The sequence below is a fragment of the Trichechus manatus genome, unplaced genomic scaffold (assembly GCF_000243295.1).
Source record: "Trichechus manatus latirostris isolate Lorelei unplaced genomic scaffold, TriManLat1.0 scaffold00064, whole genome shotgun sequence".
NCBI classification, from domain to species: Eukaryota; Metazoa; Chordata; class Mammalia; order Sirenia; family Trichechidae; genus Trichechus; species Trichechus manatus.
In genome coordinates this window covers 14,188,310-14,206,617 of record NW_004444000.1, presented here as the reverse complement: position 1 = coordinate 14,206,617, position 18,308 = coordinate 14,188,310, and the positions used below count along the sequence as shown (strand labels likewise).

At 44.2% G+C, this 18,308-nt stretch overlaps 1 protein-coding gene across 1 annotated transcript; it reads right to left on the bottom strand.

The window, feature by feature from the left end:
- Nucleotides 1–4,039: 4,039 nt before the first annotated feature.
- On the bottom strand, nucleotides 4,040–10,199 carry TMEM218 (transmembrane protein 218). Its single transcript, XM_004379390.2, has 3 exons — nucleotides 10,090–10,199; nucleotides 8,883–8,985; nucleotides 4,040–5,167 (listed from the first exon to the last, which is right to left on the bottom strand). The coding sequence occupies exons 1-3, from the start codon at nucleotides 10,197–10,199 to the stop codon at nucleotides 5,033–5,035; spliced, it is 348 nt and encodes a 115-aa protein (XP_004379447.1). The 3' UTR covers nucleotides 4,040–5,032.
- Nucleotides 10,200–18,308: the final 8,109 nt, after the last annotated feature.

Here is an 18,308-nt window from a genome sequence, read left to right as displayed (position 1 = left end):
CATCAAGTCAATCCCGACTCAGCGACCCTATAGGACAGAGTAGAACTGCCCCATAGGGTTTCCAAGGAGCAGCTGGCGAATTTGAACTGCCGACCTTTTGGTTAGCAGCTGAGCTCTTAACCACTACACCACCAGGGGTCCTCTGAAAACCAACCCAAGCATCAAGATTCCAGGCGGATGGTGCCTAAAGGGGAGATCGCTGTGTATGTCTTGAAAACTCCAGCTACTAGCTGCCCGACTGGATCTCTAAGCAACACGGCAATCCCGTGTGGTACAGAGTAGAACTCCATAGGGTTTTCTTGGCTGTAATCTTTACAGAAGCAGATTGCTAGGCCTTTTTCTTCTGTAGTGCCCCTGGGTGGGTTCGAACCATCAACCTTTAGGTTGGTAGCCGAGTGCAAACCATTTGTGCCACCCAGAGACATGGGTGAAATCGAGCAGACACCCTCCAAAAACAGGGTTGATTGATGAAATTGTCTCTGAGGTCCCATGAAGCTTAACTGGTTTGCTTTAGACCTGCCTAGTCTGTAAGATTCTGGATTTTCCTCTAGACTCAGCTGACTCTCCTTGGTATTTCCATCAAGAAGATTTGCACCACCAAACCTCAGTCCCTCCTGAGCTTAAACTCTAGAGCCAAACCGCCTGACTTCATGTCCTGACTGTGACCTACCTAGTGATCTCCAGCAAGTCACCTCACCAGTCTGCCTGTCCCCATCTGTGAAATGAGGATATTAATAGCACCTACAGCACCGGGTCAGTAGGAGGATTACGTAAGTTAATACAAAGCACTTAGAAAAATGACGAGCACGTGTTTACTATTATAATAAAAATTGTGATTTCAGGACATGAAGAATAGACTTATTTCCAACTTCTGGTATGGGAACAGAGATTAAAGATTGAACTCTATGACTATAGGTTCCCTTTCAATCGTGAGTTTTTTATGCTCCTGTGGCTATGAGTCGGAATTGACTCGACTGGAATGGACTTTTTTTTTTAATGAGGATAATTAACACTTTACCAGATTTCTTTCCTTACAATCCCCATTCCCACATCTGGAAATTGGCTCCTATGTAACAATAGCCCAATACGTAAAGGCTTATACCAAGAAGTTATGATAAAATGTTATTTGTAGAGTACATGCTCATTAGAATTCTTTAATAAAACTTTTACCTCTTTGAAAACAGGTTATGGAGACGGTATAAGGCACACTATTAACCAATGTAAAAATAAGGAGCTGTCTGAACGCTGAAATGATCTTTAGACTGTCTGCGGAATGAGAAGTCAGGAGTCCTGACGTCACGTTTCAGCCCTCCCGCTAACGAGCTATGAACCTTTAAATTCCTTCCCTCCCTCGGCCTGTCTTCTCATCTGTATGAAAATCGAGCAGGTTTCTTCACACACTGAACACAAAACCAAAACAAAAATGCTTCAACCCCAACAACGATGAAATCGAGTTGATGGAGTTTATGTCTTAAAGAACAGCAGGAGAAATGGATTACTTTATGTTAGAATAAAAACACTGAAAAATAATTTGGATGCTTTCATCTTGGCAGGGAGTTAGGGGATGGCCTAGGCACCTCAGAGCCTAGAGCCGGGGTTACACCGGCAGCAACAGCGCTTGGTACCCAATAGGCACACAATTCACGTTGAATGAATGGCTGTGGGCATGAATGAGGGAGTGGCTACGCATGCAGGGACCAGGGATGGTACTTGAATATTGATATAATAACTCCGGTACAGTTTTAGATGAAAGATCTAATACCAGGCATCAATAAAGAATGTTAGCTTTACTTCTATTTTATGCTGAGAAACTGAGGAAACGTGTCAAAATCACCCAGTGAGTAAGGTCAGGACCACAGGCAGTATTTTGCTGGCTTGAGAAACTTCTAAAACGGAACAGAGCGCCGCCTAACTGATCAGACAAGTGTCTCTTGTGCGGCTGGGGAAGTAAGTAGCCTGCTCGTTTAGCTTTTGTCAGGACAGTTTTTAAAAGGCTATGAAATAAGCTATTTTGCCATACATTGTCATTAGATGCCATCGAGTCGGTTCCGACTCATGGCGACCCTACTCTCCTTCTCCACCATCTAAACGGGATCACCACAGTCTCTTTGCCTGGGGTCCCCTCTGGGTAGGGACCGGGGAGGCACAACCAGGGACTGAGTAATGGGACACCAGGATGGTTTGCTTGTATTTAAGGGATCACCTCCAGGAGGGCTGCGAGCATCGGCGGCTTCAGATCAGACATCGTTCCAGAGGGGGCACGGAGAACTCACGGTGAAACTCATTCTGTGCCCTCACAGCATTCCGCGTCTTACCCCAACCCCCAGGGTGTTTTTCAGGGCTGGGTATGACCGCTTTGAGTATGCAGGTAGACAGTAATCTTATCATTCATTTACATTTACACAGTGAAATACACTGTACACATAGTACTTTTTTTCAAATTTTTTTTTTTTTATCGTGCTTTAGGTGAAGGTTTACAGAACAAATAGTTTCTCATTAAACAGTCAGTACAAATACTGTTTTATGACATTGGTTAACAGCCCCACGACATGTCAACACTCTCCCTTCTAGACCTTAGAGGACCATTTTTTTCTTTTTTTGGTGAAAATATACATAGCCAAAGATGTACCATTGCAAAAATTTCTACATGTACAATTCAGTGATGTCGATTACGTTCTTCCAGTTGTGCTGCTATTCTCACTTTAGATGAAGGTTTACAGAACAAAATAGTTTCTCATTAAACAGTTAGTACACATATCGCCCTATGGCAAAGGTTAAGGACCCCACTACCTGTCAACACTGTCTTCACTCAACCTTGGGTTCCCTATCACCAGCCTTCCTGTCCCCTTCTGCCTTCTAGCCCTTGTCCCTGGACTGCTGTGCCTCATTAGTCCCGTTTTGTTTTATGGGGCTGTCCAATCCCCAGCTGAATGGTGAACGTCGGGAGTGACTTCACCCCTGAGCTAAAAGGGTGTCCGGGGGCTATACTCTCGGGGTTTCTCCAGTCTCTGTCAGGCCAGTAAATCTGGTCTATTTTTGTGTTTGAATTTTGTTCTACATCCCACAAAGTACATTTTTTGCCAAAAGCTAGCCCTTGACACACAAATTTGTCATTCACGTGTGTAAAAAACATTAGATGATAGTGCTGGTGTTTGCAAAGGAATTTGGTTTCAACCTTAGCACGCTTTTCTCCATGAAAATCGTCCCGCAAACCTTCATGGCTGTAAGCTGGACACCTTTTTGGGGGCATAAAAAAGATATGTGGTCAGTAACCTACAAAGGTTTTCCCAGATGTGCTTTTCAGCAAGAAGTCTCCCAGGAGATGATAAATGGCAGGCAGGCGGTGCTTGTCCACCCTGGCTGGTCAGCACCTCTGCCCAGGGATGCAGATCACTGGAAGCTCAGCAGAAGGGTCCAGAGGGGAGCAGGGCAGCGTGAAGTCCCCCAGTGAGCCCCTCTTCCCTCAGAATTCCTGCATGCTCCTCTCTGTCCTCTACTCTGCTTGGAGGGAGCCTTCTTCCTTCTTCCCTATGCGCCCCGGCCAGATGAAGAAATTCCTTTAAAGCTTTCTGTGATAAAGCCTTATCTGCGAAGTTTTTCCAAACTGAATAAGATAGAGAAAGAGCTAGTTCAAGTGTAGGGCTAACCATACCTGACTCTCACCAGCCGTTGACTCTGGAAAGTCAACAGTTCTCTCCTGGTTTGCTTTTAGTGCTTACCTCCTGCACTGACAGGGAGACAGGAGAGAAAGTTAAAGACAAATGGTTGTAGTCTTCCCGAAACTCTCAAAGTTCCACAAAAAAAAAAAAGTAGTCTGTTTTCTTTCTAGTCCTAGACAGGTTTTGGAGTCTGCCAAACCTGGGTTTGCACATGTTTTGCAGTTATGTGAAGCTTGGGTGATTTAATCTCTTTAAGCCTCAGTTTTTTCTACGCTAAGATGGGGATGATGATAAATCGGTGGTTGGAAGAATTAAATAAACTTCAAAGCAACTAGTGTTCTACTGGCATATAGCACGTGCTCAATCAACGTTCTCTTTCCAAACTGTTCTCTAGTTCTTAATTTTAGGCCAGAAAACTCCTCTTTGACTAGCTCAGGGAGTCGGGATGAGACTTCCAAAGCAGAACCAGCCCAGAGCTCCTCTGCTTAATAACAAGCCTCACTTGGTCTGGGCTCTCAGGCAGCTGTAAGGTTACATTTAGTCCTGAGAAGATACATTCCTCACCAGCTTTGGAGAAAGGGCCACCAAGATGAAGAGAGATGACAGTAACTCAGAATGGACTCTTACAGTAACTCAGTAATATACACAGAGGTCATCAACTCCCAGAAGGAAAAGAACCCTGAAAGTACAGAGCAGTAAGACAAAAAACCCAACATTTCCACACGTTTCCTTTAATTCCCCAAGCAAACTTGAAATGTAGATTCCGAAAGCTGTGGCCAGGAGTTTTAAGTGACGGTCAGCCCAGGAATAGGACCAAAGGAAGTGAGACCCCCATGCCTTTAGAGTTCTGTGGACTAATATGCACAGAGTAGCCAACAACCAACATCTAAATAAGTTTTCCAAATTGTCATATTAAAATAACCTTTGAACTTTGAGCACCTTTCCTTTCCAAATGTTCTTCTGATCATTTCAATACACCAATACATTCAATATGGAATTGTACACATTATCCAAAAGGGTCAGGTTCTTCTGCATATTTGACAACAGAAGCCAAAATGCTCCTTTTCCCAAAATCCACTTACTAGCATCCTGATTGAAAATCTACTCTAAGCAGATCACTGCTACTATTTCCCTTTCAAAACAGGTGGTACTGGTGGTAAGAAGACAGCACCATTGCTTCTTAAGCTGGTGAGAATTTATCCCCACAGGAAGAATTCTGGAACCCAGGACTCAAGGGATTCATCAGAGTGATCATGGAGATCCTCAGACCTTCAGGCACGAAGGCTGTCAAAATAAGGTTCTGAAGAGTGCCTTGCTGCTTATCAATGACATCGAAATGGAGAGGACAGGGTCTCAGTTTTCTTGAACAGTGATCAGGAGGACCGGAGTGGTTTGGCATAGATGGGCTCCAGGAGATGATGAATTAGAACCAAGAAGAGTCCTCCAAGAAAGACAGCACTGAGGAAAGCCAGCAGGACATAGCGGCCAATGAAAAAGGCGTCCACAATCTGGAGAAAGAAAACATCCAAGTGAAGTTACTATCACTCCAGCACCCTGGCTGTGCTACTCTGAACTCTGTGATGAATGGACCACGAGTTTGTTCGTATTTCTAACTTCCTGTAACATCCTGCCCTGACCCTCCTCTGTAAATGGACAGGAAAGAATCTTTTTCTCAACTCCCCAAGCGGGAGATACAAGGTAAAGGAAGGACTAATGAGACACAGGGAACAAATGGCTTAATTTAGGAGGTTCTTGAACACTTTGAGGTTCCTGAATGAATTCAGGACACAAAAGTTCTGAAATCAGTTATTTGAAAGTGTGAGTGAGAAGCTTGTTTGGTCCTGCAAAGGCTCATTTTGTTGTTGTTATTAACTTTTTATTATGAAGAATTTCTAACATACATAAAAATATGATAGTATAATAAGCCCCCTTCTACCCAAGACCCAGCCCCCAAAATCATCAATCCACTGCCAATCAGGAGGGTTCATTTTCAAAATGAAAAGGTTGCCCTCTGAAGCTTTCACCAGAAGAGTTCTGAACCCTAACATTCATTACCCAGCATTCTAGGGAAAAGGGCCATTTACCTGAGATGCTAAAACATGGAGAGGATGGGTCACTTGCCTCAAACCACACAGGTGGCTCCCTGGCAATCAGTCCTACTTGAGACCCAATGCTGTTGGCCTTTGCTGACAAAAACCTACAACTGGTGGTAGCTCTACCACTTCCCTACTGTACACTTTCAGAGCTGCACTCTCCCCAGGTCCAAATGGTGGTGCTCACATCTGAGCAGGAAAGAATATCCCGTGGACTGCCGAAAGAACAAACAACTCTGTCCTGGAAGAAGTACAGCCAGAATGCTCCTTAGAAGTAAGGACATTACGCTTGCTGAAGCGAAGGGTGAGTGAAAAAGAGGCAGACCCTCAACGAGATGGACCGACAGTGGCCGCAACAATGGGCTCGAGCATGACAAGCATCACGAAGATGGCGCAGGACAGCGCAGTGTTTCATTCTGCTGTACATAAGGTCACCGTGAGTCGGAACCTACTCGAAGGCACCTAACAACAATAACAACAATGGAGCAGCAACGCAAACCAAGTGACTGGGTGACTTCATAGCTTCCAGAAGATTTAAGAACCCAGAACCTAGAAGAGAATCCAAAATATCTAAAAGGCAATTGTGGTACATGGAATAATGCTTCCCCCTCCAAAAAAAAAAAAAAAGTAAGATGCCCACATTCTAATCTCTGAAATTTATTAATATGTTAGATTACATGGCCAAGGGGAATTAAGGGTGCTAATGAACTGACTTTGAGGTGGGGAGGTTATCCTGGATTATACAGATGGGCCCAATATAATCACTAGTGTCCTTAAAAGTAGAAGAGAGGGTCAGAGGAAGACATGGAGGCAGAGACAGAGAAGCTGCATTGCTAGCTCTGAAGATGGAGGAAGGGTCCAGGAGCCAAGGAATGGGGCAACCTCTAGAAGCTGGCAAGGGCAAGGAAATGGATTCTCTCCTAGAGCCTTCAGACGGAAACAGACCTGCCAATGCCTTTACTTTCAGCCCAGTGAGGCTGATTTTGGACTAACCTACAGAATTGTAAGATAACACATTTGTGTTGTTTTGGCCGCTAAGTTTGTGGTAACTTGTTGGAGCAGTAATAAGAAACTAATACAGTGATCGATACACAAAGCGCCTGTCAAATCCAAGCCCTGGTACGATCAGAGAGATCCAAAGACACCAAGAAGACAAGGGCTGCAGATGCCTCGGCTGCTCCGGAGACTCCCTCCATGCTCCACTCACAAAGGTCAGTTTGATAAAACAGCTTTAGCTCTAAGTTTGACCTTGGCTCCAGTACTGAACAGCTCCCTGGTGGGCTACATGCTTGCTCGTTCGACGAGTTTCACTTTTTAATTAGCCAATTAGCAGGCCTTGGGTGCAGAAGGCCCAGGTCATGTATTATTGATACAGTATTGAGCCAGGCTCTCAGAACCTGAAAATAAGAACCGCAACCCCCTGGCCATGCTGACGAGCAGGTTTTGCTCAAGCCCATTCTTCTCTCCTGGGTCTGAAACTCCTATGACAGAGGACAGAGGGACTGATGTCAGAACAGCATTTGCTCCGTGCCTGCCTTCCAGTATTCACATATGCAGCAATCCAGAAATAGGGCCACCTACATCGCTCTTCCCGTTTAAAAGACAGGGAAACTGCAGTGGGAACTCACACCTTAGCTCACACAGATGGTACTTCCACTGTTGGAATAGTTTTCAAATGCTGACAGAAAACCTGGCAGGTATGGAAAGAATTCCTTAAATTTGGGTCGTAAGTATAATCTTCTTTGGGGTTTCCAGGACTCATTTCCTCCCTTCGCCATTGTCAGCCCTATAGGTAGTGTAGGAAGTGTGTGTCAACTGTAGCTCAGAAATTACAATTTTGTGTATTGTCATATGAAGAAAAAACCAAAGCTTAGTAGGAATTTCTGCCTCCTAAGAGAAAAGGCCCAAGTACTGACATCTCGGCTCAGTAGCGAGAGGACAGAGGTGACTCCACGCCATTGTGGGAGGAAAGCAGACAAGAGGGATCAAATGGCAGGTTTAAGAGCTCCTCGTGACAAAACATGACGCACTTTCAGAAGATTAATCCTTAAAATTCAGGTTTTGAAGGCAGATCTCAGTTTGAATCTTTGCTCTGCCTCTTCTCATATATATATATATGTATTACCTTGGACAAGTTACCTTAACCTCTTAAAGCCTCAGTTTCCTTGTCTATAAAATGAGGATAATAATAGTATCGACTTCATAACACCCAGGGTTGTCCTAAGGCTTAAACGAGACGATGCAGACAATATGCTTAGCACAGGACCTGGCACACAGTAACGCCTTGAAGAATGTTAGCTATTATCATTGCTATTTTAACATTTAAATGGAAGTTGAGAGGTAAGAAGCTTCTAGAAGGAATAATAGGACCTAAGAAGTCAATACCATTATCAAGATGCTAGGGATCCGAGAGGCACTTGTATGGTAAAGCCAGAGCCCCAAATCATGAATGTGTCGGAATGGGAGGGGTCTCCTGGGAAGGATTATGAGAGAGATGATAAAGGTCTATTTAAAGAGGTGGGTGCTGGCAGGTGTGGTCCAGGAATAGGACCAAAGGAGCTCCCAGAGGACGGTTATCATTGGACTTGTCTGTCCACAACTGCCTTCCACAGACGTGTTCCTCTTTATGCACTGCTCTTCTCCATGGAAATTACTCTCTCCACATCATGAATGGGAAAATTCAACCCCGAGGAGATGGAAAGCATACAGGTCAGCACCCGGAAGGCTCCTCTGAGCCAGGCTATCAGGAATGGATGCACTTCAATCTCAGGGACCTGGTCTAGTCCTATTCCTAACTCACTTTCTCTTTCTCTGTCTCCAAGACTATGAGGTGTCTTTTCAGACACTGCTCATTCAACGTGGTGCAAGTTGGAGGTGAGAGCAGACCAGGCAGATCTCTGCCTGGTGGTGCTGCAGGTGAAGTTCAGAATACCATTCCTTTCCTAGGCAAATAGGAGAATGTAACACCCCCTTTGGGCTTGTCCTACCAGTGTTTTAACTTTACAGCTAAGTTCTTCTAGCACACGTCAGCCACTCTGATATCAGGGACCACTGCAGGGCAGGGCAGATGCCTGGGTCAAGAGAAACAAGAGTTACAAAGCAGGAGGCAAAAGGAAACCAACAGCTTTACCTTAATTTCCACCTCTGGGGTTGGGAATTCACTGGCTCTGGGGAAAAGCAACAGAACTGATGTGATGATCAGAGCACCAAGGAATACAAAAATGACAGAGAACCTGGGGTCCGAAAGACAAAATATTAAAGCACTGTTAGAGTGTCCCCTCATATCGGGGTTAGGCCTGGCCTGCTCTTCCCTGGAGCCAATATTCTGTGTTTCAGCCCTTTCCTGATGCCCAGATACCCACTGTCCACCCTGCCTAACAAATTTAGACATGCTTTCCCCCCATCCCCAAACTCTTCCTGTAGACAGGCACCTGCTGGATGCATTTATGCTTAACAAGGTTATTCCAAATAGCTAAGAATGAGAATTTGTCGTTTTTACTTTTGCCTTTGCACAAAGTCATCATCATGAAAAACCCAAGCAGCCTCTCTCTCGCCCCTACTTCTGGTTTTGTTTTGAGACCAGAACACTTTAGCAAATTATGAAACTCTCTGCTGCAAACTGACACGGCTGGCCGGAGAGTTCAATGCTATCGTTTTATTTTGAGTCAGTTTATGGCCTAGCTGTGTTCTGAAGTCACCATCTCACATTCAGGCCCAGCCCAAGTCACTCCATGTTCTTTAGTTTCCCTGGGCCCAGGCCTAGAGCCTTAGGGATTGGACAAGCATCCACTATAAATCTAAACAATTATGAAACACACACACACACACGCATGCGCGCGCACACACACAATAGGCTGCAAAAGCAGATTTTCTTGTCATCTCTTGTGGCCCTCCACCTCCTCCCAGTGAGAACAGGAAATAAGCCATTTTCCTTCCCCTCCCACCTCTGCTTCAGAGCACCTATAGCACAGTTACTGCTTAGGATACCCACTGTGTCAATTCTGACTCCTAGTCACCCTATAGGACAGAGTAGAACTGCCCCCAGTGTTTCCAAGTCTGTAAATCTTTACAGAGGCAGATTGCCACATCCTTCTGCCATGGAGCAGCTGGTGGGTTCGAACCACCAACCTCATCAGTTAGCAGCCGACGGCTTAACCACTGTGCCACCAGGGCTCCTTGGTGCTTATGATAAGAGGTCAAAATGCAACTCATTCAAACTGCCAGTAATTATAGAAACGATCTTCTGAATTCTAAACGTTTGCTGAGTTTGATGAGTGTCTGATTGCCTCTAACTGCTTTTACCTAGGCCTCCCAGCCAGAATGAATGAATGCCTTACCTAGCTACACCAGAGGCTCGGCACAGCAGCGCACACAGCAGCAGCACTAACACCCAGAGCAGGGCCAGGATGAACACACCCACACCCACTCCAAGCACGGTGCCCGCCATCCTGTGGGAGAAAGGATGGTCAGCATCAGGCTCCCGCTCTGACCACTGGCCGCCTGCCCAGGCAGCGAGCAGCGTCCCGCGCTCCAGTGACGCCTGCCTTCCCCAGGCTCCCGGTGCTTACTGAGGCCCACCAACCTTTCAGTTAGCTTAACCGCTGCACCACCAGGGCTCCTTGAGTCCCTTAATAAAGCAAACCCGCTGCCGTTGAGTCAATTCCGACTCATAGCGACCCTATAGGACAGAGTAGAACTGCCCCATAGGGTTTCCAAGGAGCGCCTGGTGGATTTGAACTGCTGACCTTTTGGTTAGCAGCCGTGCTCTTAACCGCTGCGCCACCAGGGTTTCCTAACAGGAAGTAGAAATTCAGAACCCAAACCTTTCCTTTTGGTGGGGGACTGAGCAGCTGCTTTCTCTTCCATATGGGTCATTTCTCACTTGGTGTCTGAGGCCTAGCTTGACTACTTCCCCCAGCCTGCAGTAGACAGCTGCCCTCTCCCTTGATATAAAACCCTAACTAAGGACGGCTGGAAGGCGCCAGGACCTGGGAGCTCACGAGGTGGAAACCAACGATCTCAGGTTAAATCCGCAGTATGGGCCTTGACTCATCAGGCATCACAAGATGGAAACTTCCTACTCTACCATTGGGTTTTTATTCACAAGAGGAAGAGAACTCCGGAGTCCTTGAAGCAGATGACCAAGAGCACTCATCGCTATTTGTGAATCATTCCATCAGGGCAATAACCTTCTGAGGCAGGTATTATCTATCACACCCACCTTACAAAAGAGATCATTGAGGTATACCTGAGAAGGGGTATATATTACCTTCCTAGGGCTGGCCTAACAAATTACCACAAACTGGGTGGATTAAAGCACAAGAACTTTATTCTCTCACGGTTCTGGAGGCCAGAGGTTCAAAATCAAGGTGTCCTGGCAGCTCCCTCAGAAGCTTCTTTTGGAGAATCCTTTCTTGCCTTTTCCAACATCTGGGGGCTGCAGGCATTCCCCGGCTTGTGGCTGCAGTACTCCAGTCTCTGCATCTGTCTTCACATGGCTTCTCCTCTCTGCCCCTGTCTTCTCTTCTGTCTCTATAAGGACCTTGCCCTTGCAGTTAGGGCCCACCTGGATAATGCAGGATGATCTCATCTCGAGATCCTTAATTACATCTTCAAAGACTTTATTTTCCAATAAGATCTGTCACAGTTTCTGCATGAAGGGGGTTTCTGGGGTGCTGCTATTTTGGGGGGGCCACCATTCAACCCACTACAGGGTAACACTGTGCTATATGCCTCCCCTCACTTTCCCGTTCAGTTTCAGAGACAAGTTTTAAACAAACAAATTCCTCCTTAAGTTGCTGGTTTTCCTTACTTGGATGGTTGAGATACTACAAAAAGTATGACCTGTGAGAATTTCTGTTATGAAGGCTTTGCTAAGGAGGCCCTAAGCACAAACTGGTGGGGAGGAAAAAAAAAAAAGGCTATCAAGATTTATGATGTGCATACCATGTGTTGAAAGCTGGGGTCACAAAGGTAAAGAAGACACACCATCTAACCGATGGGCCTGCGGTCTATTGGAGAAAACGGTCATGTGAACAGCTATCTATCCACATGACATTCTGACAAGGGGTGAAAACAAAGTGTCAGGGGAACAGAGGGGAGACAGCGAGAAGGGCTTTACAAAGGAAGCAACTTTGCATGGGCACGTTTGGGAAAGAATCAGTGTGGCAAGTCAACAGAGTAAAGGGAAGGGGCTGGCAGAGACGGGTGGCAGGAGAGAGGCCTGGCTCCCATGCGCCTCTCTAACCTCACTGGGTAGCATTCTCCCCCCATTAGAGCCACACGGGTACCATCTCAGTAACTCTAACATGCCAAGTTTTTCCCATCTCTGTGTCTTTGTACTTGCTGTTTCCACTGCCTGGAATTAACCCTCCACCCCAAACAAACCAGTTGCCGTTGAGTCAGTTCTGACTCATGGTGACCCCATGTGTGTCAGAGTAGAACTGTGTTCCATAGGGTTTTCAATGGCTGATTGTTTCAGAAGTAGAACACCAGTTCCTTCTTCCAAGTACCGTCTTAGTTACTGATTCCGACTCATAGCGACCCTATAGGACAGAGTAGAACTGCCCTATAGGGTTTCCAAAGAGCAGCTGGTGGATTCAAACTGCCAGCCATTTGGTTGGCAGCCAAGCTCTTAACCACTGCACCACCAGGGCTCCATCTTAGTTATCTAGTGTTGTTATAACAGAAATAACACAAGTGGATGGCTTTAACAAACAGAAATATATTTTCTCTTTAAAAGGCTAGATGTCTGAATTCAGGGCGCTGGCTCTAGGGGAAGGCTTTTTCTCTGGAGGAAGGTCCTTGTCTCTTCTAAGCTTCTGCTCCTGGGTGACCTTCATGTGGCTTGGCATCTGTCTTCCCCCATCTCCACCTCTTAGCTTGCCTTTTAATCTCTTTTGCATCTCAAAAGAGACTGGCTGAAGATACACCCTACACTAATCTTGTCTCATTAATATTACAAAGACAACCAGTTCCCAAATGGGATAATAACCACAGGCATAGAGGTTAGGATTGAAAACACATATTTTTGGCAGACACAATTCCATCTATTCCAATCACCAGTAATTATCAATGAAAACCCTGATTGCACATTTAATCAATTTCAGACAGCAGAAGTTGGTAAAATTCCTCAATTTCTTCTTCTTGGCATTAGTGGTTGGTGCGTAAATTTGAATAATAGTCATATTAACTGGTCTTCCTTGTAGGCGTACGGATATTATCCTATAACTGACAGCACTGTATTTCAGGATAGATCTTCAAATGTTCTTTTTGACAATGAATGTGATGTTGTTCCTCTTCAATTTATCATTCCAGCATAGTAGACCATACGATTGTCCAATTCAGAATGGCCAATACCAGTCCATTTCAGCTCACTAATGCCTAGGATATCGATTATAGGTCATTCCATTTCATTTCTGACAATTTCCAATTTTCCTAGATTCACACTTTGATTAATAATCGTTCCAATTTTCCAACTACTGATTTCAAAGGGCCAGTCGAGAAAACAAAGTAGAGTATTATAATGAAATGTGCAAAGACCTGGAGTTAGAAAACTAAAAGAGAAGAACACGCTTGGCATTTCTCAAGCTGAAAGAACTGAAGAAAAAATTCTAGTCTTGAGTTGCAACACTGAAGGATTTTATGGGCAAAAAATTGAACAGCACAGGAAGCATCAAAAGAAGACAGAAACCATAATTAACAAAGTCACAAACACTAGAATATAAACTAGATAACTGGGAGCTACCAAAAATTAAACACGTATGCTCATCAAAAGACTTCACCAAAAAGTAAAAAGAGAACCTACAGATTGGGAAAAAATTTTTTGGCTAAAACATATCTGACAAGGGTCTAATCTCTAAAATCTTTAGAATCCTTCAACACTGCAACAACAAAAAGAAAATAGTTCAGTTAAGAAATAGGCAAAGGATATGAAAAGATACTTCACCAAAGAAGGCATTCAGGGGGCTGACAGACACATCAGGAAATGCTTCCAATCATTAGCCATTAGAGAAATGCAAATCAAAACTACAATGAGATACTATCTCACCCCACGTTACAGGGATGAATTAAAAAAACAGAAAATAACAAATGTGGGAAAGGCTGTGGGGAGACTGAAACTCTTATGCACTGCAGGTGGTAATGTAAAACCACTATGACAAAACAATATAGCACCTCCTTAAAAAGCTAGAAGTAGAAATATTATACAATCCAGCAATCCCACTCCTAGGAATATATCCTAGAGAAATAAGAGCTGTCAGATGAACAGACATATGCACACTCATGTTTATTATAGCCATTATTCACAGTAGCAAAAAGGTGGAAACAACCTAAGTGCCCATCAACAGATGAAAGGATAAACAAACTATGATACATACACACAATAGATACTACGCAACGATAAAGAACAATGATGAATCTGTGAAACATCTCACAACATGGATGAATCTGGAAGGCATTATGCTGAGTGAAATAAGTCAATCAAAAAGGATAAATACCATATGAGACCACTATTATAAAAGCTCATGAAAAGGTTTACACACACAGAAAAAAACAATTTTTGATAGTTATGAGGGAAGAGAGGGTTGGGGAGGGGAAATCACTAGAGAGCAGACACGTGTTAACTTTGGTGAAGGGAAAGACAACACACAGTCTAGGTGAACTCAGGACAACTTAACCAAGACAAAGTCATAGAAGCTTCTTAGACACATCCAAACACCTTGAGGGACTGAGTTACAGGTGTTGAGGACTGGGGACTACTGTTTTGGGGGACATCTAGGTCCATTAGCATAACATAGTTCATTAAAGAAATGTTCTATATCCTACTTTGGTGAGTAGCATCTGTGGTCTTAAAAGTTTGCAAGCAGCCATCTAAGATACATCTATTGGTCCCATCACGTCCAGAGCAAAGGAGAATGAAGAAAATCAAAGACCCAAGAAAAATATTACTCCAGAGGATTAATGGACCACATGAATCACAACCTCCACCAGCCTGGGCCCAGAAGAGCTAGATGGTGCCTGGCTATCATCACCGACCACTCTGACAGGGATCACAATAGATGGTCCCAGACAAAGCAGGAGAAAAATGAAGAACAAAATTCAAATTCACAAAAAAAAAAAAAAGAAAATTTTTTTTTTAAAAAGACCAGACTTACTGGTCTGACAGAGACTGGAGGAACTCCTGAGACTATGGCTCCTGGAGCCCTGCTAACTCAGAACCAAAGTCACTCCCTAAGCCCACCTTTCAGCCAAAGATTAGAGAGGCCCATAAAACAATGGAACATGCTTCTTAGTTCAATCAAGTATATGAGACCAAAGGGGCAACAGCTGCCCAAAAGCAAAGATGAGAAGTCAGGAAGGGACAGGAAAACTGGATGAAGGGACACACGGAACCTACGGTGGAAAGGGGGAGGGTGCTGACACTACGTGGGGATTGCAACCAATGTCACAAAACAACTTGCATATAAATTTTTGAATGAGAAACTAATTTGTGCTGTAAATCTTCACCTGAAGCACAACAAAATTAAAAAAAAAAAAAAAAAAGAAAAAGAAGATGAAAGGAATACACAGAGTCATTGTACCAAAAAGAACGGGTTGGCATTCAACCATTTCAGGAGGTAGCATATGATCAAGAACTGATGGTATTAAAGGAAGATATCAAAGCTGTACTGAAGGCACTGGTGAAAAATATGTCTACAGGGATTGACAGAATACCAACTGCGTGAGATGTTTCAACAAAAAGATGCAAGGCTGTACGCGCTCACTAGTTTATGCTAAGAAATTTGGAACACAGCTACCTGGCCAACTGACTGGAAGAGATCCATATTTGTACCTATTCCAAAGAAAGGTTATCCAACAGAATGCAGAAATTATCGAACAATATCATTAATATCACATGCAAGTAAAACTATGCTGTAGATAATTCAAAAACAGCTGCAGCAATACATAGACAGGTGTAAAACTGGCATGGGGGTGGTGTCTGACCTCCTCTACCTTCACAAGGGGAAAGGAGAATCAAGATCAACAGTGTAAGGCTGACTCCCATGAGGTGGAGGCCAGATTAGCCTCCTCTCTCCACCATCTTTACTAATTCTGATACTAACCATCCCTCACACAGCACTCTCTACTTCTCTGCTGGGTTCAACAATTCATTGCAATGACCACAAAGGACTCACAGACCACACTCATGATTATGGAGTTTATTAGGGAAGTAACAGTTACAATTCAGGCTCAGTAACACTCAGGATACATTCTTCCATCAGGACAGCCTCTTCCCAACTGTGCTTGCAGGCATGTCTCTCCCTGGCCCTAGGCCTCTCCCCAAAGGCACTCAGCTTTCTCTCTTCATGGGACGGGAAGCCCACCACGCCGCCTCCTGCTGCCAGGTCTCTCCTGCTACCACTTCTTATTGTCTTCAGGGTTGCAGCTTGCTCTCTCTCTCGGTCTCCTGCTTCCAGGAGCTTCTCAGCGCAGGGATCCCAGGACCATAGGATGGGCTCTCCACTCCTGGCTGTTCTTCCTTGGTGGTAGTAGGATCCTCCTCCCTGCTCTGGAATTGGCTCTCTTTTAAGGCAAAACTGACCAATCCCCTTAGTGGGTCACAATTACCCTATCACACAGTCCTGCCCAGTCACCTGGGTGGGAGCTACAAGACCATGGCTAGAAAAGCCACACAAAGTAATCAATCGCACGGCAACAGGGAAATGCCAGAAATTCAAGCTGGATTCAGAAGAGGACGTGAAACAGGGATATCATTGCTAGTGTCAGATGGATCTTGGCTGAAAGCAGAGAATAACAGAAAGATGTTTACCTGTGTTTTACTGACTATGTAAAAGCTTCAACTGTGTGGATCATAACAAATTATAGATAACATTGCAAAGAACAGGAATCATGAAGAACACTTCGTTGTGCTCATGCAGAACCTGTACATAGAACAAGAGGCATTTGTTCGAACAGAACAAGGGATATTGCATGGTTTAAAATCAGAAATGGTGTGCGTCAGGGTTTCATCCTTTCACTAGACTTATTCAATCTGTATGCTGAGCAAATAATCCAAGAAGCTGGACTACATGAAAAAGAACTGCAACAGGATTGGAGGAAGACTCATTAACAACATATGATATGCAGATGACACAACCTTGCTTGCTGAAAGTGAGGAGAACTTGAAGCACTTACTACAGCCTTCAATATGGATTACACCTTAACATAAAGAAAACAAAAATCTTCACAACTAGACCAATAAGCAATAACATGATAAACAGAGAAAAGGTGGAATTTGTCAAGGATTTCATTTTACTTGGATCCACAATCAATGCTGATAGAAACAGCAGTCAAGAAACCAAATGATGTATTGCATTGGCAAATCTGCTGCAAAAGACCTCTTTAAAGTGTTAAAAAGCAAAGATGTCACTTTCAGGACTAAGGTGTGCCTGACTCAAGCCATGATATTTTCAATTGCCCTGTATGCATGTGAAAGTTGGGCAATGGATGAGGAAGACCAAAGAAAAATTGATGCATTTGAATTATAGTATTGAGGAAGAATATCGAATATACAATGGACTGCCAGAAGAATGAACAACTCTGTCTTGGAAGAAGTACGGCCAGAATGCTCCTTAGAAGCAAGGATGGCGAGAAGGATGGCAAGATGTTGTCTCATGTACTTTGGACACATTATCAGGAGGGACCTGTCCTTGGAGAAGGACATCATGCTTGGTAAACTAGAGCGTCAGTGAAAAAGAGGAAGACCCTCAATGAGATGGATTGCCACAGTGGCTGCAACAATGGGCTCAAACACAGCAATGATTGTGAGGATGGTGCAGGACCTGGCAGTGTTTCGTTCTGTAGTACACAGAGTCGCTATGAGTCGGAACCAACTCGACAGCACCTAACCATTTGTGCCTCTGTGTGCATTTGAATCTCCAACCTTTCAATTAGCAGCTGAGCATGTTAACCCTTTGCACCACTCAAGGACTCCTGCCCCAAATAAGCCGTCCACTGTGTGCAAGACTGGCCTCTCCTCATCCTTCCTATCTCCGTTTAAAAGTCACTTCCTTAGAGGTCGTCCCTGACTGCCTTATCTAAAATGACCCCCCACAACAATTACTCTCCACTACCTTACAACGCTAATGTCTTTTTCTCCGTCTGTAATTTTTACTTATTTGCTTACAGGTTTATTTTCTCTCTCTCCAACTAGAATGGTAAACTCCATGAAAGCAGAGACTTTATATCTTGCTCATCACTGTATCCCGAGTTCTTAGCACAGAGATTATGCTCAATAAATATTGGTTGGATGAGTAGACGAAGCAGTGCTAAAATGCCCACAAGAGTCAAGTGAGGGAGTGATAGAATCATATCCAATTTTTGAAAGGTAACTGACTTCTGGTCAATGTGCTGGACGGAGCTAATGCTGGAAATGCCTCCCACACAGCAAGCACATAGAAATGGTGGGGAAAAAAAGAACAAAGCAATTTTAATACACAGCAGACTTCAAAAGCAATAAAGGAAAATCCTTAAGTGCCATAAACAAAAAGTAACTCAAAGCCTGAGTGGTGAGCAG

Excerpts from the sequence above, each read along its gene's own strand:
- TMEM218 (XM_004379390.2), bottom strand. The coding sequence starts at position 10,199 with ATGGCGGGCACCGTGCTTGGAGTGGGTGTGGGTGTGTTCATCCTGGCC. Across the intron at positions 8,986-10,089 it reads CGAGCCTCTGGTGTAGCTAG|GTTCTCTGTCATTTTTGTAT; the intron begins GTAAGGCATTCA and ends TTCGGACCCCAG. Across the intron at positions 5,168-8,882 it reads CCCCAGAGGTGGAAATTAAG|ATTGTGGACGCCTTTTTCAT; the intron begins GTAAAGCTGTTG and ends TTCTTTCTCCAG.